Source organism: Epinephelus fuscoguttatus, linkage group LG11, assembly GCF_011397635.1.
Source record: "Epinephelus fuscoguttatus linkage group LG11, E.fuscoguttatus.final_Chr_v1".
NCBI classification, from domain to species: Eukaryota; Metazoa; Chordata; class Actinopteri; order Perciformes; family Serranidae; genus Epinephelus; species Epinephelus fuscoguttatus.
In genome coordinates, this window is record NC_064762.1 from 20,837,875 (window position 1) to 20,858,781 (window position 20,907).

General features: G+C 41.0%; 1 protein-coding gene across 1 annotated transcript; it reads left to right on the forward strand.

Moving 5' to 3' along the window:
• The first annotated feature begins 4,521 nt into the window (after window positions 1-4,521).
• Window positions 4,522-20,172, forward strand: LOC125897573 (apolipoprotein B-100-like). The gene is given in 28 exon segments (XM_049590974.1): window positions 4,522-4,576; window positions 4,717-4,746; window positions 5,340-5,452; window positions 5,568-5,713; window positions 5,823-5,970; window positions 6,104-6,256; window positions 6,395-6,519; window positions 6,628-6,713; window positions 7,343-7,787; window positions 7,914-8,028; window positions 8,111-8,257; window positions 8,346-8,557; window positions 8,680-8,875; window positions 8,969-9,148; window positions 9,259-9,462; window positions 9,566-9,733; window positions 9,836-10,041; window positions 10,268-10,450; window positions 10,544-10,674; window positions 10,784-10,994; window positions 11,078-11,250; window positions 11,393-11,556; window positions 11,651-11,760; window positions 11,863-12,236; window positions 12,475-18,510; window positions 18,614-18,746; window positions 18,912-19,098; window positions 19,189-20,172. Coding segments are annotated over 28 exon segments (11,415 nt in total).
• Window positions 20,173-20,907: the final 735 nt, after the last annotated feature.

A 20,907-nucleotide genomic window follows, 5' to 3' on the forward strand; every position in this document is an offset into this window, starting at 1 on the left:
ATAATTGAGTCTACTTGTAAGGTAAGGTTTGGTAAGAGGTGTAGATTTAAAGACAAAGTAGGAACTTCTCTACAACATTAAAGGTCCTATTGATAACATTTTCTGTAGATGAATATTTAAAAAAAAAAAAAAACATCCTCAGAGCCTGTGCAGAATAAAAGTACTTGTTATATTATGAATGCAAATCAATTATTTAAAAAAAATTGACGGGTTCAAAATGAATATTTTGCTTATCTCAGTGTACTATGTCTGACGTTTGGTTACTGCTTCTAAGAACGCCTTTTTGTAACTGTTTTTATGAGAATGAAGCTATTTGCTCGCAGTTTTTGCGTTGCGACACGCAAAAACAGCCTGGGGTTTTTGCTGGAGCACCCCGACCTCCTCAAGTTGAAAAAACTTAAACTCAGAGCAGAAAATCGCCCCACGTCATCTCTTTTTTCATCATCTTTTTTTCCCCATTGTCCAGTGAGATGATTTGAGAGGCGAACCTTCTGTGGTGGTCACGACAACAAGTTTTGTTTGGTAAACAATGAGGAAAAACTGGTGGTAGCAGTTGCTAAATACCTAGAGCTGTATGGATAGATAGACAGCAGGTTGTCAAACTGCCCCTGAGTCCTAGAATATGCCTGGAAACAGCCATTATCGAGGCGAAGCTCCTGGACCAACTGGTGGTACTCCCCATGATCCACCCTCTTTTTCAGGGTCTCATGTACCCACACAGATCTCTGTTTCCCTGTGCCCAACAAACTATTTGCTGACAGCTCTAACTGTCAACCAGAGCTACAGCAAGTACCCTCTGCCTCAACATATTGGGAACTAGATACTAATTACTGTGAAATGAAATAAATAAACAGCATATCGATTACACAGGAACGTTAGGGTAAGGAAGTGAGTCCACGATTGCCTTGCAACAATAAAAAGGCGCAGCAAGCGTTTTATTTTATCACTAGTGGCATTCAAGACGCCAAACATTTTGCAACCTGCAAAATGCTTTCTGTGTGATCAGGGCATTAATCTTCATCATTATCTTCTTGACACAACAGAAGTCTTCTCTTTCAAGTCTTTGTTTGTTCCACACATATTCTTATCTATTTTCCAAACAGTTAACACAGATCTCATAGAAAGACTCAAAGATCTATTAGACGAACTGTGGTAAACAAAAGGAAAACATCTATTCACAGCTGATAGAAATTACTTGCATAATTATGCATCTCTAATGCATCTGTGAAACTCCTTTGCACAACTTTTCAGTGAGCCATCAGTCCGTATTTATTCATAAAATATTATGTACAAGCATGGATCAAAGAGGCCAAAGGCATGCTAAAATTAAATGAACAAAAATAAAACACTTTTTTCTTCAATATTTCAACAGGACATCTTCTCCATCTTAATGATAAAAAAAAGGGTGTTGGACGGTTTGTTGTAGCTGTATTTTTAATTCAGTTGTCCATTGTGTAATGACTGCTTGAAAAAATATTTTAACCTCCTAATGTTAACCAGTGGCATGGCGAACTCTTTAAAGTTTTGTATATGGAGCACCTGAGCTCAGTTTTAAAGGAGCACGACAGAGCTTCTGATAAGCTGTGGGCACCTTTCCTGAAGTAGCTTCCAAATAGCACAGCAGACCTAGTACATAGGGGACATGGCACCATATATTGGCACCCGTTGAGTACCCCTGTGAATGTCTAAAGCTCTCTCCTGTGTATTATGGTTCTCTGAATTAGCTGTGTTCCTCCTGAGCTGTGATTCTTATCTAGGCTCTTTGATCTTTTTACAATGATTTCCCATGTAATGTGTATTTGGTGTATTTTTTGTTTTGTTTTTATGTTTGTTGTTGTTGGGTCATGTTTTGTTATTAAAATGGAAACCTAAACAAAAATAAATAATTTATTAATTTGACCACAAGTTGTGCCTATTGATGGAACTATTTTGCTTTTGTTACAACTTTTCAATGTTTTTTGAGTGTTAGGGTGCTTTCACATCTGCCCTGTTTGGTTTGGTTCAATCATACCAAACAAGTGTGGTATGTTTGCGCAGGTGTAAACACCTGCACCAAAACAACCGGACCGAGACCTTCTTGCATTTCATTTGTGGTGAGAGCGTGTCCCGACCTCGATCTGAACCAACTGCAGTCACATGACACATTATTTGGGTTAAACATGAGCATGTTACAGTCCTGGAGGATTATTAATGTGCACCTCCTCCTGTACTGCCTTAATATGCACATTCAGCACATCCAATGCATCAAAACATTGTTTTCTAGTTGGAGCCGCGCCTCGTTTTCAAACTGTATGCTTTGACTAAAATGAACAATGACAGCAATATAGTCCACGATGAGCAACGCTAAAATCAACCTGCGTAGTTGTCCCTCCATTGTGACATTAGAAAGTGTCACATTTACCCTGCAAGTTCTTCAATGTTTTGTTTACTTCCTGGATTTTTCCAGCATGGAAATTCTGACCAATCAAGAGCAGCTTTCTCGAGAAAGGCATTTTATCTGGTCCGCTTGTAAATGTTGCCGTGAGAACACAAACCAACTCTAGGTAATTACGCAACTTTGTAACAAAACTCTTGGTCCCAATTCACCCTTAGAGCATTTTGCAAACAAAATGTGTAATTTTGGCTTTTAGTTGAGGCCTGTGTGTGAACTGTTTTGAAAATTTAACTTCTGAATGGACAAATGTGTTCAAGTTAATGATAACTGTAAAATCACTAAAATAACTGTAAAATGACAGAAATGTATTTCAGTTTTGTCCTACAAATACTTGTGTCATGTTTTGTTTATAATCAATATCTCCGAATCAGCTATGCTGTAAGATCATACCACATTGCCTTTAGTATGACCACAAGCGTGTTGTGATAGGGTGTTTTTTATCCAAAAGAAATAACCAGTTTAGGGAATGTAAAATCTCAGATTTTTAATTGGGACACCTTCCACTATCATCCCTGGGCTAACAAATTGAAATCATTATTTCATTTGAACAATTTGTCATTTATTTTCCAGGTTACTTTGTGACATTCAGGAGATTAGGAGTGAAATGTGTTGCATGTTTAGACAAAAACTGTCTGTTGATATATGATATATGATATAAATTAAAACTACGAATTTATTGTCTAATAAAAAACAGCTGCAGTGTGGAACCTTATGTGAACTACAATCTAAACAAAAAACAAAGGTCCCTGTGTGCACAGCTGCGCTCAGGAACATTATCATTAGCTTTAGAGACTGGAAGGTTTAACACCACACCAGAGGGGGACAGAACTTGTTTGTTGTGTAATTTAGGTGAAGTTGAGAATGAGGTTCACTTCCTGTTTTACTGACCTGTATATGAAGACATAAGGAATGTGCGTTTCAGTATCTATGTTGATTAGTTTTGGCTAGATGATCATGAAAAAATTGAGTTTTGTTTCAGAAAGGGAACCTTTTTTGTGGCTGAATTTCTTTGACAGGCCTGGGCTAGAAGCCGGAGTATTCTGTTTCTGGACTGAGTAGTTCAATGACATGTACTTTTGATTGTTACTGCAACAAAATTGTAATGGTGTCTTGTAAACCCAATAGGGTTGGGCATATGTATGTGTGCATGACACAAATAAAAATCAATCAATTAATCAATCAGTCAATCTAATTCACTGTGCGTAACATCGCGTCTATACAACCGACAGACTGTAGTCCACCACTCCTTTCACAAGATGCTTAAGAACAAACTGTTCAAGTTCAGTGTTACAGCTCCTTATCAGTGGCAAGGGGGCATAATTCCACCGTTTCTGGGTTATACATCTGAGTAAGCACTTTAACTACATGATTATGCAGTGTATGCATGGCTTTCAGCTTGATACACCAAATTACATTGATTGACTCTAAACTTCGTGAATGTTTTAAATCTTTAATATTGGGTGTTGATGATAAGGATTAGGATTATAAGCATGTTTTACAATAAGTGTATTTATAGAAGCCATAGTATCATCACATTGTATAGTATGTCATGTAAAAGATGAAATTAATAGTCGATTAAAATGTGCTTTAAAATGTGCTGGTGCAGCTGCAGTTTTGATTTAAACCAAGGTGCATCTTTAGCATCCACTGTAATGAGACTTTTGGAAGTATTAAGAAACACACAACTACACATTTATGTTTAGCCTGAGAAGCAGTAACAGGGCATTACATGACAATTTGATATCATACTATCTCAGACTAGTATTTGTTACTTAATATATTATACATATATTTAAACCTGTCACTGAAAAAAAACTATGCTCAATCTAGTGGCTTTTAACCTACATAAAGACAGATTCTGAAACTTTGCAATCATATTCAAGGAAAACCTTATGAAACTAGTTGCCTTTGTCCCTCCACACATACGTATAGAGTGGACTTTGGAACTGGGACAGTGCTGTATGTAGTTCCCACCTACCCCCCGCACAGAACACTTTTGGTATAAAAGGCAGATGAAGACATAGGGGCCTCAGTCTCGTCTGAGTACTCACCAAAGGAGCGCAAGGGAGAGTTGCAGAGAGCCCACGATGGGGGAGTCAAACCTCTGTCTTTCACTACTCCTTACCACACTCACCTTGGCTTGTAAGTATTTTTAAATTTACATCATATTACTTTTGATTGTGAATATCATGAATATAATAGTTTTGAAGCAAACACACCAAAGCAAAAACTCTATTCTAATGAGGAGTTTAAATCTAATTTTCTTATGATTGTCTTTACAGATGCCCAAGAGGAGCAGGGAACATGCTTGTGTAAGTGCTATGGTTTTCATGTATTAATTACACAACCTGAACACGTAGCTATCTGACATTACCCTCTATTATTGTTTAGGACAGTGGTTCGTAACTGGGGGGTTGCGTTCCAAGAGTGGGTCATGGGTCCATTCTGAATTGACTGCAAGTGACTTGCAACCATGTTTAGTTTGTAAGAAACATTCTTCATTGTAAAGTACGGTGAAATTCCAGCTCAGAGCTGCATTTTTAAGTGCCGTTTCTTGCTGTAGAGTGAGTGACTAACAGACAGCTACTTGACAGAGACTGCAAACTAGCTGGACAACATGGCCAGATGCAAGAATGAAGCTGAATGTCTTAAACTGTGTGGACCTTGAAGTAATGACTACGGAGAAATCTGGAACTTGTGGCTGGACCAGTTGGGAACCAATGATTTAGGATATTAAACATATCTGAGCATTCATGCTATCTCATACACTAAGCAGTTTTTTTCTCAAATTACTGATGTAAAATAAAACATGATGTCTTATCTGAATTGCTGAATTTTTAGGGCACTTTCTCACAGTACTTGCAGGGTACTGATATCTAACATGAAACTCTACATCCTCTTCCAGTAAACCAAAGGTACAACGTCAACCACAAGTATGAATACTTGTATGAAGCTGAGTCCTTGAATGCTATCACCGGTGCTTCACACCTCAGGAATGGACCTAAGGCCACTTGCAAGGTACTATTGTGCTTTGAGAGCTAAATTCATTGTTTTACATTATATTAAATCCATTTAAGATGGATCCTTTGCTTTGTGCAGGATATCTAGCAGCTAAAATGATGTTTTTGAACAGGTTGAAATTGAAGTACCTCAGACTTGTCGTTTCATCATCCGCACCACTGACTGTAGTCTCAGTGAGGTGATCGACATGGACGCAGAGGGCAAACCTGTGTTCGGTCCTGCACCAAGCTCTGATGCTTTTGCTGCTGAAATGGAGAGGTACGTTCAAAGTTTTCCAATAAGACATATTCATTCATGTGAACACATATTGTGCAATGAAACAAATTTGCTAAAGGACTTAATGGTAAAAGTCTCACATTTTCTATAGATATCCTCTGAAGGTTGTGGTTGAAGGTGTGTATGATGTGAAGCTGTATCCCGAGGACGGTGAGACAACAACAATCCTGAACATCAAGAGGGGCATCATCTCTGCCCTCGCTGTGCCTCTGCTGGAAGAAAACGAGAAAAAGAACATGGTAAGTCTCCTTAATACTGTATGCTACAAAAATAAGACAGAAACACCTCTCACCTGCTCATGTGCTCAAAAACTGTAAAAAGAATTTAACAGCAATTACATTGTTTTCAAATCTCTATTCCTACCAATTTCAGCCCACCATCCACGGCAAGTGCAAGACCACTTACTCCATCAACGCTAGAGAGGACATTGCAACTGACATCAGCCTCACCAGGGACCTGTCCAGCTGTGACAAATTCAACCCCATAAGAGATCACACCAGCCCCCTGGCTCTTATCTCTGGCATGGTAAGATATCTAAGCAACATGAAATGCTGACAATTCCATTTTTCCTGATAACATCAAACAAGAGCAAACAACAACAGTACACTGAACATCCACAGTGTTGTTAAAATCAGTAGACAAACTGGATTCTTTCTCTTTCAGCACTACCCTCTTGCCCAGCTGGTCAGGAGCTCTCAGACCTGCAACTACAAATTTGACAATGAGAAGAAACACATGACCTCTGGGTCCTGCACTGAGAACCACATCCTCATTCCCTTCTCTCACAAGTAAGTCCAAGCTTAATCTGTACTCTATACTGTGCTCAATTACATAAGTGGACTAACTGATATGTGTTATTCCACTGTACTTTACAACCTTGTGTTGTCTCTCCACAGGGGAAAATACGGAGTTACCAATGTTGCAAAACAGGCACTGAATCTGGTTGAGGTTTCTGCTCACAATGACAGAGTCTTTGACCGCAGTAAGCTCCTCCTCTTATCTCTGTTCTTTGCATTTAAGGCTAATTATCTCCACCAGGCAAAAGGCTAGAGAGGATCATGCATTCAGTTAAGTGTGTGTGTGTACGTGTGCACTTGAACATGCTACACAGTGAGGACCTGAGGACATGAATGTGCACATTCATGTACGTAAGCTCACGAACCTCTCATAGCTGTGGTGTTTCACAATTTTTGAAAAGCCTGTGTTTTACACATCACAGTCTACTGACTCCTTATTCCTGTTAACCAGCTGGTAGGGTTCACAAGTGATCAACAACTGCTAATCACATTGCAAAAGGCATACCCAGCAATTGGCAAGCATAAAAATAAACCTTACCGAGTCTGTTTTAGGCATCATTTTGGCTTTTCTCATGGCTCAAAAAGTGACACCATAGAAAAGTTTGGTCTCATTTTGAACCAAAGCATTTGCAGATTAATTTCATGCCATCTATGGTTCGATCCACTGAAGGTAGGCACAATACGAGATAAATAGGTCCCCATTTTTATTGTCTTCACCTCCAACATATCATGCATATATGCCGGACACTTAGCTGACCCTGCACTCTATCTGCACTCCACTGAACAACTCAAACCTTGTCCTTGTGTATCATAGGTGGCACTGTCAAGGGTCTTCACATGGAAGTTGTTGAGGACAAGAGTGTTTTCCAGGACAAAGAAGCAGCTCTGAACCTCCTGAGAGAACTGGCCGATCTGCCCGAGACCGAGGGTGATAGGAGGGCCCACCTCTTCCACAAGCTTGTCACTATGGTCCGTGGAATGAAGACTGAGACCCTGAGTCCCGCCATTCCAGAGGTTCTTGCAGTGTCCCGAGTCCTGACCTACCAGGTTCTGGTGCAGTGTGGAACCCCTGAGTGCAGCAGTGCCATCATGCAGATCCTCAGGACTTTTGACACCTCCTCACTTGAAGTGGATGCCAGTGTTTTTACTTTGGGACTTGTGTCCAACCCCTCTGACCTCCTGATCAATGACATGCTTGAGATGGCCAAATACAAGCCCAGCAAGCCCATCATGTACGCCCTGAGCAATGTTGTCAAAAGGTGAGTGAAGTTAACCACATTTTATTCCAGGTTTAATATCTAAATAATATTTCAGTAGACATTTTCCACTCTGTGAAATAAGATACAAAGGCTTTAAATTCTAAATGTCTTTTTTTTGTTCGACAGGTTTTACAAAGCTGAGGAAAAACTGATCCCTGAGATCTTCTCAGTTGCTGAGTTCATGGCTGCCCAGTTGGGTGACTGCTCTGGTGACGAGGAAAACACTTTCATGACATTGAGAGTGGGTAACTTTCCCTATAGCTCAACATCTCAGTGACTGCTGACACCAATGTGCACAATATAAATGTGTCATTTGATTCTAGGTTATTGGCAACATGGCTCCAGCTCTGGTATCTGCTGGTCCTGCACTCAGATCTGCTGTGATCCAGTGTGTCAACCAACCTGCTGCTTCCCCAGCTGTGCAGCAGGCTGCCATCCAAGTATTCAGGCTGACTCCCGTCCCAGAGGAGGTGAGTCAAATTATTTCAAAGCTTTGACACATCACTGGAGTAATTACTTCTACTGGTTACTCATTTCATCCATGTTTAATGCTCACAGGGCAGAGAGGTTCTCATGCAGGTGCTTTTGGACAGCGCTAGCCCCATGCAAAAGCGTATTGCTGCATATCTGGTGCTTATGAAGGACCCCCAGCCCACTGAGCTGGCCCAGCTGGCTGATGCCTTGCCCAAGGAGCAGGACAAACAAGTCAAAAGCTTTGTGATCTCCCACATCACCAACATTTTGTCCTCAACTGAGCCAGAGACCCAAGAGTGAGTGAAAAGCAGCTTTTTATATACATGTTTTTAATGTGTTGTTTCACTACATGGTAAGTGGGTGTCTTTATTTAATAACCATCAGATGTTTAACAGTAACACTTTGTTCTTTCCTACAGACTGAGACAGAAGATTCTTGACGCCCTGCAGGGTAACGAGATCGGATCCACCATGGACCCCACCAAGTTCTCTCGCAACTACAAAATGGGATCTGTGGAGGGCAACATGATCTTTGAGGGTACCAGCTACCTGCCCAAGGAGCTCATGCTTGAAATGACTCTGAAGGCATTTGGCTTTGACATCGACATGATGGAGGTAAACATTTTGAGCTGTTTAATTTAAAGTGTGCTTTGACAAGTTTTCAGTCAGCTAAACTGTGACACTGAAAAAATGTTGTCACCTTCACAGATTGGTATGGAGGGGAAAGGATTTGAGCCAACTGTTGAGGCCCTGTTTGGAAAGAACGGCTTCTTCCCCGACACTACCCTGAAGACAATGTACTTTGTCTCTGACAACATGCCAGTCAGAGTCAGTGAGATCCTGCAGAACATTCTCCCTGCTCTGAAGAACAACAGGATGAAAAGACAGGTACTCAAACCAAACTGCTTTGTCTACATGATTAAAACAACTATAATTATGATCATCAGTTTTTTGATAAAGGAAAAATCTTGTAACAGAGCAAACACTTCTGTGTTTAGGCCTCACAAAACTTGATGAGGGAGATTGGACGCAACCTCAACAAACTGGTCAGGGACATGAAGACGGCAGAGTCTCCAGAGGCAATGGTTTATCTGAGGCTTTTGGGAAATGAGCTGGGATATCTGAAGACCAACGAAATGGAGGAGATGGCGTACTCTGCTGCCATGATGATTGACAGCATGTTCAAGATGTTCCCAACTGATGTTAGTTACTTTTTAAAGAGTATATTTCACTATGACAATTTGCACTGACTTAGAAAATCATGTAAATGATTTAAATGTCTGATGTGTATCTTTTTTGCCAAAGATCATGAAGGCACTGATGACCAAGGCTGACAACACAATCTTTGCCCACTACATCTTCATGGACAATGAATTCTTCCTGCCCACTCTCACTGGTGTGCCTCTGAGGATTGAACTGTCTGGTGCTTTCACCCCTGGCATCAAGGGAGGACTTCAGATTGCTTCAGACATGGTAATTATCCAAAAATGTGTTTAAATGCCACCAATAACTTTTTTTTCTTTTAATAAACTGCATCAACACAGCTCTTCACATTTCTCCTGTGTGTCCATGCAGAGTGAGGTGACCTTCATGCCTTCCGCTGGCATTGAGTTTGTAACTCATGTTGGCTCCCACATCCCTGAATATGTCAACTCTGGATTAGAGATGCACACCAACTTTTTCCATGAAAGTGGGCTCAGTGCCAAGATCTCCATGGGCCCTGACAATGTCAAGCTGACCATCCCTGCTCCAGTGAATCCTGTGAAAGTCATCAAAATCACGTAAGCCTAAGTGAAACTTAGGAAAACAGAACAGTCAGTTGCAACTGTGGTTGTACTGCAACTGTTAAATAAGTTAATCTGATGTATAAAGGGGAAAATGTTATTTCATCTGGCCTCACACAAATAATTTTGAGGATCTTGTCTTGATTGAAACAATTTCAACATTTCTACAGTTAGATTAAAACAGCCAAAGTTGCATTTTAACTTTTCTGTTTCTAAAACTTAGAAACACCCTGGTGGCAGTGACTGGATCAGAGGTGAAGACCATCCCCTCTATGCTGATGGACAAAGTTGATGTCAGCGAGTGCACTCCTTTCTTCGCTGGAATGAAATACTGCACTGCTCTGCAGTACACTGATGCTTTTTCTCAGGAGACAGCCCCCTACTTCCCCTTCACCGGAGACAGCAAGTGAGCAAGACTTTCTCAACAACCAGCACAAAATTGTCTTTTAACAAAGAGTAACCTTGGAACACTGCTAAATTAATTGCATTATCTACACAGATTCGCTGTGGAGCTCCACCCTACTGGTGAAGTCACTGAGTACACAGCCACTGTTGCCTACGAGCTCCTCAGGGAAGGAGAAGAGGGCCGGCAGAAGGTTGACTCTGTGAAGTTTGTTCTGAGGGCTGAAGGTAACGAACTATATTGAAAAATCTTTCTGAGTTATCACTTACTCAGTTAGGAAAAGCTTTACTGTTTATTGGCATTCATAATATTAACCTTGTGGTTGGTCAACAACAGGCGCAGCACCCACTGAAGCCAGAGCAATCATGAAATATAACAGAAGGAAGAATGTCATCGCAGCTGACATCCAGATCCCTGACTATGATGTGGAGGCTGGACTCAGGCTGGGTGTTGTTGATGGAAACACCAAGGGAAAAGGAACTCATTCCATTTCTCTTGACTTGATAAACAAGAACATCCCTCAGCTCTCCCTGGTTGGCCGTGCCAAGTAAGAAATTAACCATAAATCATAAAAAAAATAATGTCCCTCTCATCACTGAAAGTACACTAACTCCCTGGTACATTTTTCAGTCTGAAGGCCATGAAGGAAGGTATGCTGCAAGTCCAACTTCTTGTCCCCTCAATCAATGCTGATGCCACCATCACTGCGAACATGAAGCGTGATGAAGAATTGGAACTGGAGCTCAAGAATGAAATCAAAGTCATGGATGCCAGCTCTGAGCAGAAAATCAAAATGAAATATGGTAATATAACTTTCAATTTACTATATCTTTCCAGCTGGCATATTTTCACTTTAACCTGGGTCATAAATAGTTGGTCCAAACACGGTGACACTCATCTTTCTCTTTCTAATGTTCCGGTATTCTTTTTCAATTTTCTTTACAGGTGCCAGCAAAATTGAGATTGAATTAAAGTCGGACATGAACTCTGACACCTCAGGCATTCTTCCATACACTGACAAGATTAAAAAGTATGGTAATGATGTTCTTGACATGCCAGTAGGGGGGACTGAAATGTCACTCTACCAAATCTTCAAGGCATTTGTGGAGGTATGAATCTTTGATTTTACAGTTATTTTGACAGATCTTCTTTGATTCGATGTTGATCGGAGAAAGTCTAAAATAAAAATTACTTCTTCTTCAGGCAACAAACAACCACATGGAAAGATATGGTGTTGATATCCCTTATATCGAGAGCTTCAGAGTGCCAGATATTCCTGAGATTTCACTGCCAGAGATGCTGTTCCTCAATGCGTAAGTCTGAAAGATCTCGTTTAATATCAATAATTTTCATAAGTTTCAGAAAATGTTACTGTTCGAGGTATATTTTTTAATCTTTTTGTTTTATCCTAACAGTGAGGCAAAGGCTGTCTACTACTTCAACAACGAGCGCTTCACCATTGCTATCCCTCTCCCTCTTGGAGGAAAGTCAACAGAGGAGCTTAACTTCCCACCAGTTTTGACAACACCTAGCCTGTCTCTACCCCAGTTTGGACTGGAGATCGCCTCCATGGAAATTCCAATCCCAGAGCTTGTTGTCCCTGAGGACATTACACTGTCCATTCCTCTTTTCGGCAAAGCTGAGGTTTCAACACTGATGAAGAGCAACCTATATGACATGGAGGCCTCAATGGCTGCAGGCAAAGATGTTGTGGAGACTTCAAGCTACTCAACTAAGTTTGATGTGAAAGGAACCTCCCCAGTTGACATCCTCTCAATACAGACTGAAGGTATTTTATTGTGATTATCATTCATAAATTTAAAATTGTGTCTTTCACTCTTGGTGGAGCAATGTTCAGCTGCAGTTACCAACTTTCACTGATGCGAAACAATGTGACTTGATTTGAGTTACAGTGTTTGTAAAGACTTGCTAAACTAATGGATTAGAATCTCATTTTTCACGAGAAGTAATCCCACTATGCAATTATCAGTTGTCATTCATTTTTTCTTCCTTTGTGTTTTATTTAGGCTCTGGAATGTTGGCCACCACCGAATCCATCAAGGCCGAGTTGAAAAGCTCTTTGACTCATAAATTCCTTGAAGCCAGTATTAGTATTGTTGAGGATGCAACCATCACAGACAAAATCAATTTGAAATCAAGCAGCAAGATTGAAGCCAGTAGCCCACTGGGTCTCAGTATGGCACTCGAGCACACTGGCATGACTGGATTCAACACTGAAGAAATCTCTGCTGACAACAGCTTTGTTGGAATGTTCAAGGCTGGACCCATGTATGGCAAGACCACTTCAACGCAGGTGTTGGCCGTCTACCCATTCAGGCCAGAGGCAAAGATTGACTCCACCGTCAAGGTTGACTCCACCATTGTTAAAGCCCAGAACACAATTGCAGCAAACCTGGCCAATGGTGAATTCTCAGTTGTGTCTAACACCAATGCCTTTGAAGACACCTTGACCCATGTTGCAGAGCTTTCCTTCAAAGACAGCAAGCTGTCACTGAAATATGACGCTAATGCCCTTGCTCTTGGCATGACGATCCGCAACCAGGCTGAAGCCTCTGCTGGTGCTGGTGAAGTTGTCATGAGAATGGAGACGAACGCAGACCACTCTGAAAACCGTGTTTACTCTCTGCTGACTGCCTCTCTTGATGTCAATGGTCTGGCTGTAAACAGTGATGCCACAATGAAGCTCCTTGAGAATGAGGCTACTCACAAGGCTACTCTGAAAATGAATAAGGATGGTTTGACCACAAGTGGAACAACCACCCTCCAGAGCCCCCTCTCTCTGGAAAACACCTTCAATGCTGGGCTTGATGCTTCAAAGGCTACTCTGTCCATTACCAACAAGGCTGCAATGCGCGACACAAAGGTCGATAATGCCAACACTCTGACCATCACTCTCTCTGGTCTTGACTTCAACTCAAAGGCTGAAGCCACTGTCAGTGAGTATTCCTCCTACACGCATGATATCACCATTGACCTGAAACCCTACACTGCCTCTGTTAATGTTCAAAACAACCTGAAACTTCTGGAGGCCAACTTCAATAATGAGGCTCAGCTGCAGGCAGAGCTTTACAAAATGGACCTGACTGGAAGCATGAAAGCAACCTATGGTAAGGAAGAGATCAAGCACACCTATCAGGTAAATTATGCTGATATGACTGGTAACGCAAAGTGCAGCACCACTGGAAAACTCTTTGGAACCCACATAAGCCAAAACACTGAGCTTGAAGTTATTGGCCTTGCTGCCACAATCACCAATGATGCCCGCTTCAACTCCCAGCCAATGCGCTTTGACCACACCATCCGTTGCAGCATTGTTCCTTTTGATTTTAACCTTGACGCCATTTTCAATGCTGATGGAGACATGACCATGTATGGAAAGCACAGTGCCCAGCTCTATGGCAAGTTCCTCCTTAAAGCACAACCCCTAGCCTTTGCTAATTCACATGAATTCAGAGCATCAGTAAACCAGCAGCTTGATAACGGTTTTGTGCTTGAGACGGTCATTAACAACAACATGGATACTGTTCTGTCACTCCCAGAGCAAAAGTCCAGTTTTAAAACAAAGGCTAAATTGAATGACAACAATTTCAATCAGGAGTTGAGTATTTACAACACTGCTGAGAGAGCTGGAATTGAGGTTTCTGGCACCATCCTCACAAACATACTCAACACAGACTCCACAGAGAACCAGGAATTTACCATCTCTGGCTTCCTCAAGTATGATAAGAGCACAAATACTCACATCATTGAGTTTCCTATTGTTGAAAGTATTTCTGCTTTCTTGGAAAGCATCAAGTTGCTTGTTGTACATGTTGCAGAGACACTGCAAGACTACATTGACAACAATGACATCTGGACCAAACTTGAAGACTTATCGCAAAATATAGGGGAATTTTATACCAATCTGAATATAGAAAGCAACCTCATTCAGATGAAACAGAATCTAGATGATTTTACCCAAAACTATGTCATCTCCATGGAGGATATGGAAGCCTCTTTGAGAAATCTGAAGGTTTCCGTTGAGAAACTATTGGCTGATCTCACAGTTTATATCCAGCACTTTGCTGATCTCATGAAAGAGATTATTGGTAGTGGCACATTCCCTGAAACCCTCATTCAGAAGATCCAGGAACAGCTGAATAGCATTAATGAGGAGTATGACATCCAGGCTATTGTTGTGTATGTGATTGATACTATGAAAGAGATGATTCAGCAGATCGACCTGGAAAAACTGAAGGGCAGCAGCATCGCATTCCTGTGTGATATTGATTCCAAGTATGAAATCAAGGCTCAACTACAGGAAATCCTAACTGATATGAAACAAGTAATTGAAAACTTTGACGTGCAGAAATTTATATTTGACCTGAAGGAGTACATTTCCTCCATCAACTTTAAAGCTCACATTGAGGAACTACTGAGTCAGATTCCCACAGAGATTCTCAGTGATATAACAAATTACATTGGGGGAATGATCCAGGACCTTGATGTTCCAGGAAAGATCAATGCACTCTATGCCAAGCTAAGAGAGTTGATTGTCAAGTTTGAGGTTGACAAGTATGTTCAGACTGTCTTGGAAAAGGTTACGGAGCTCATCGAGCAGTTCAGAATTGAGGAAACCTTCAGGGCAGTAGCCAAGATGGTAAAGGATGCAGATATCCCTACCAAATTCATGGAAATCTTCCATGGTGCTATCAACTACTTAAAAACAACTGAGATTACAGATATAATTTCACAGTTGAATTTATATATTGGCATAATGGAGCAGAAGTTGAATTCATTTGATTACAATGACTTTTTGAATCACGCCAATCGAATGATGGCCAAGTACACTGCTTATGTGAATGACCTTATAAGGTCTCTTGAAATCCCCCAGAAACTTGAGGCCACAAGAAATTTTGCCAACTTTATCTTATCATCAGTTAGAGGTTTTGTGGAACAAGTGAGAGAAATTAAGATTGCAGAATTTATGAAATATGTGAAGGATATCATTGACCAGATTGTGTTAACTAATCTGAAGGGATATGCTGAAATTGCAAAGCAGGAAATAGCAAAATTGGACATCAATGCTGAAATTTTCTCTTATTTGCAGTTGGCAAGGAAGTGCTTTACTGAGTTCACAACCACTGCCGCTGATATGTTCACCAGTATGGTTGAAATGATAAAGAATGTGGCACCTCAGCAAAAAATTGTCAGTGAGATATTACAAATCATTGAGGGGCTAATAACTGAACTGAGAACAGCCGAGCTGAACATGCCATCTTTCACCATTCCTTTCACTGATCTCCTTGTGCCTTCCATGAAGTTCAGCATGGATAAGCTTCACCAGTTTGAAATACCAACACAGCTGGACATCCCTGAGTTTACTATCTTGGGCTTCCACACTGTGCATGCCACCACCATCTCACCTAATGACATCAAGCAGAAAATCATCGACTTAATTGATTACATTCTCAACTTTGAGAAGGAGATGTTTGATATGGATGCTTTGTTTGAAGACCTGACTTTGAATTACCTTCCTGCCGTGCCTGAGTTTTCACTCCCTGAGATCACTGTACCTGAGTTCTCCTTTCCCACTCTTCCTCATGTTCCAGCAGAGAAACTTGTTAAGACTCTCCAACTCCCAACATTCAGACTGCCAGTCATTCCTAGTAAAATCATGATTCCAGGATTTGGTAAAATGAGTTATGAGATAAAAGTCAACACCCCTATCTACACTATTAGGAATGCTGTTGAAGTCCAAAGCTCTCCTGACATAGATGAGACTCCTGAGCTGACAGCTTTTTTGACTTCACAAGGAACATCTCCAAGATTTGAAATCCTTAACTTCAACCTGGATTCCACTGCTCGTATTGCTGTTGTCCAGGGGCATCGTGTGATTGCTGCTGAGACCCTTAAGTTCACTCACAATTTTCTTGCATTGGACCACCATGCATCTGTGACATTTTTTGACTTCTCTGCCCAGGCCTCAGCCAAGACCACAGCGAAGGCCACCACAGCACCTTACAAGGCTGAGCTCTTAAATGAAGGCTATTTGACTACTAAGGGTGGCTTATCTGCCACTATTGACACTTCCTATAAACATGTGCTCAACCTCCCTAACATGGGCATCGCTGGTGAGACATCTGTAACTCAAAAAGCTGTGGCCCGCCAGGAAGGTACTTCTATCACGATAACTGTTGGAAATCAGGGTATTACCACCATTAACTCGCATGAGAATACCCATAAGAGTGACCTGCAAGTCACTGTCAATCCAAGTACTGTCAAGTTGACCTTCATTAGTGACACAGATACATTCCTTTTGAAGATGAAGCAGACCGTGAGTACTGATTTTGTCATCTTCAGTCATTTCAAGTTTGATTTTCGATCTGAAGCTGAAGGCCCAACAATCAAAAACAACCTTTTAGTGGGATCAGTAAATGCCAATCTGCATGACATGGAGCTTGAGCTCAAGGCAACCCAAAACACAGATTTAACTGGTATTGTCAATGGAGACGTATCCAATGTGATCGATGTTGTTCTCAGTCCCAAAGCCTTTGTGTTTAGCTTTCAGAATAAGGCTAAGGGAAACACCAAGGTCAATTTTAATGATGCTCTTACTGTCAAAATAGATTTGCAGAATGATTACTCTGCAACCTTCAGGCCTGACAGACAACATATGAACACTGTAGCTCTGGCTCGTCTTAATCAGTACAAACTGTTCTGGAACTTTACTGTAGACAACAATGAGAGAGAGGCTGTCATCCTTGCTGCTGTAGAAGGAGAAGCAAACCTTGATTTCCTGACTAGGCCCATGAGCATTCCTGAGTTTTATATTCCACTTGTTAACCTCCGTACCCCAGCTATCAGTGATCTTGACTTGTATGACCAAACCGGGCTGAAATACATTTTGACCACTCCTGAACAGTCTTTTAATGTGGATACCAAGACTGTTTACCAGAAAAGCCAGGCTGCCCCCCTCGTTGATATGATGGGTCTGATCCAGATTCCCTCTATGGGCAACCTAATTACAGAGCTGTCCATCAAGTCTGCCATCATTAATCTGAATGTCAATGCTGGTTTCTATGCTGAGGATGATCTTGTGTTCCGTCTGGGAGCTACCACAGCCTCTGTGTTTGATAGTCTACAAGCTAAACTTGATGGCACCACCAGTCTCACCACCAAGAGAGGAATCAAGTTGGCCAATTCCCTGTCCCTTGAAAATCGTCACATTGAAGGCACTCATGACAGCACTATCAGCATGCGTACTGAGACATTTGAAACTGCAGCCACTGTGGCTACTGTTGCAAAGATTGCACTACCCATACTTAACCTGGAGGCAAACCAAAATTTGATTGCAGACACCAAAACCAAAGCAAATGCTGTCTCAACCTTAAGGATGAGGGGTGACTTCAACATCCCTTTGATCAAGGCTGTTGGAAAAGCTGACATAGACCACAGTCTGAAGCTGGAGGGAACCTTTGCGTATGTTTCCATGGAGTCATCTACTAAGGCCAACATGGACGGCACTGTGCTTGAAGACTGTCTAGTTTTGGGAGTCCTGGATAATGATGTTAATCTGTACCTGAATAATGATGGCCTTCGCTCCACCTCCAAGGTTATTGTTGACGCCAAACTTAACTACGGCACCACCAAAGTCATTAGCATGGATGTAAATGAGAATCTTGCTGTTGATGCCTCTCTGAGCCATGTCTATGCAGTGCTGAAGTATACTGGCAACAATGAGGCAAATGTGTTTAGTTTCAACACCAAGGGGAAGCATATTGCCCAGGCTACCATTGACTTTGCACCAACCTCTTCCTTGACTGCTGATATTGAGATTGACATGTCTCAGCCAAGCAGCCTGGGTGACCTCACCATCTTTGAAAAAACTGTTGCTGAGGTGACAGCCACCAAGCAGAAGATCTCTACCAATGGCAAGTTTGTCAGCCCACTGTACACCACAAATTTCGCAGCTGAAGTAGAGGGCAACGCTCCAGTCTTCAAAGTCACCTTCAAGTCCTCTGCCACCTCGGTCACTGTTCTCCTGGAATATGACCTGGATTGTAAGTTGTTTTTATTTTTGTCATATATAACTTTTACATCTTAAATAAAAAGCATAATTGTTGTTGTTGTTTTTACTAATTTTTCCTCAATGTGCTTCAACAGCTTCCATTATTCTTAACTTTGAAAATGATGGCGTAAGCCTGATTGGGAAGGCGGTTTTCACCCATACTGATATGACCATGGACATTCAACACATTGTCTCCCATACACTGAGGTAACATGATAAGCATCATGTGTGATATATTTTGGATTTTACAGCTGCAATATGACTTATTGCTCCAGCTTACACACATTTTTTTCTCATTTCCCAACAAAAGACACCATATGATTAAAGATATTTGTGATTGTTTTCTGCCTTCTTTACTACAGAAAAGTGACACATCTCTGTTTGTCCCTACAGTGACTCCCGTCTCACTCTGAATGTGGACATTAACAGCCCTGCCTTCACTGATGTGAACTTGCGTTACGTTGTCCGCAAAGATGGAATCAGTGCCACAATTTCTATCCCATCTACTGGCTTTCTGGGTGTTCAGCTCCAAGGCAGGGTCCCATCTCAGATGAATGCCAGGCTTTACGGGCGTTATGCTGTAAGGATCTAATACTGATACTATATATGCACAGTTACAATGATCAAGAGTTTCACATCACATCTAATGTTTTTGTTTTCTGTTTAACAGTCAGATCCTGGGAAGGATGTTGATGTCTTCACCATCAGAGCTTCTGCCAAGGATGTTGATAAAATGAATCTAAAGATGGTCTTCAACATGGAAGCCCCTGACATCATGCTCAGCGGACTTCAGGAAAGACTTCCTGTCATCATCTCTTGTTTTTCTAGCTTTGCTGAGAAATATCAATGGGTCAATCATGCTACTTGGCTGAAGAGTATTATTATTTACTATACTGAGGAGGCCCATAACATTGCAAACAACCATGCCCCAGATCTGAGCCAGGTGTCCATCCTCTTTAGGAACACTGTTGCTCAGTACCAGAAGACTCTTCAGGTCTTCCTGGATGATGTAATCAAGGTCCTGAGGGAGACCAAGGTCAAACTGCCTGGCTCTGAGGAGATGACCCCTCTCATTGATGTGCTCAATAAGGTGACCACCAGCATTTCTACTATGCTAAAGAAGGCAATGCATCTGGTGGCTGTCAGTGTAGAATATTCTTTCAGTGCCGTGCTCAATATGACCAAAAAAATTCAGGTCACTATGCCCATTGGTGATGTCATGGCTGGAGTCAAAATAATTGACAAGATTAAGGACTGGGTAAAGACTGCGCCTAATCCTATTGCAGGTCTCCTGAAGCACCTGGAGAGTGTAGACGTGCTCCTTGAGAAACTGGGTGACACCTTAAAATTCATTGTTGACAAAGCTCAGGACTTTGTTGACAACAACTTGAAGTCTGATGTCCTTGATGCCATTGCCGTCTACATTAATGCTTTCTATGACCAGTACGTTAGCTTTATGAAAAGAATCACAGAGTATGCAGACACAGCTGTGGACATTGAGTCTATAAATAACACCATTAATTACATTCTGAATGTTTTCAGATCTGTAGTGAATCAGTGTCACAGCACCGTTGCTGACTATCTGGAGCAGGCTCCTGCTGAATACAGATCCTATGTAAAAGTAAAGGGTAGAAAGCTTGAGATTAATTTTTGATTTAATCTCCAACAAAAGTGTAAAAGACTGACATGCTACAGTATTACCTAAACATAAATGTGTAAGAATTAATATAAAAAATAATTGAAAAACAAAACAAAAAAACAGATGAAAATAAGTTATCAAGTTTAGTTTTATTTAAAAAATAGATGGTTAAACACTGAAAGATGCATATAATACTGATATTACATGTAACAACTGTTTACAATAACCTGTATACCATGTGTTGCAAGTGTCTTTTTCTATCGTTGTGTTTGACAGAGGTGTGAAATAAAGTGTTAACTAAATATTGTCGCAATGTCATTATTCATTATTCACGATGTTTAAAGACACTACTACGTACCTCTGCAATGACATAAACAGGCAACTATAGATTTCTGAAGCATATAAACCACAATGTATGAATGCATGAAGAGTTACAACAAACTAAGTAGTTTTATCTTGGAATGACAAGACTATTTCATTTATAAACTTAGTTTATTTGATTTATAAGAGGACAGTGTGCAATGACATCAATCATTTACAAGAAATGAAAACATGGTTGCACCAAATTAAGCTAACTAATCTCCCTCTGAAGACCTACACATAATAAGTTGATGCAATAAATAAAATTCAAGGTGCAATGCAGACTACAGTAAATCCATGCACCTAACATAGAAGCATTAGGTACACACTGCACAATACAAAATACAATATAAAAACGCAGTACCTACCTTGTATAGTGACCAGGTTACC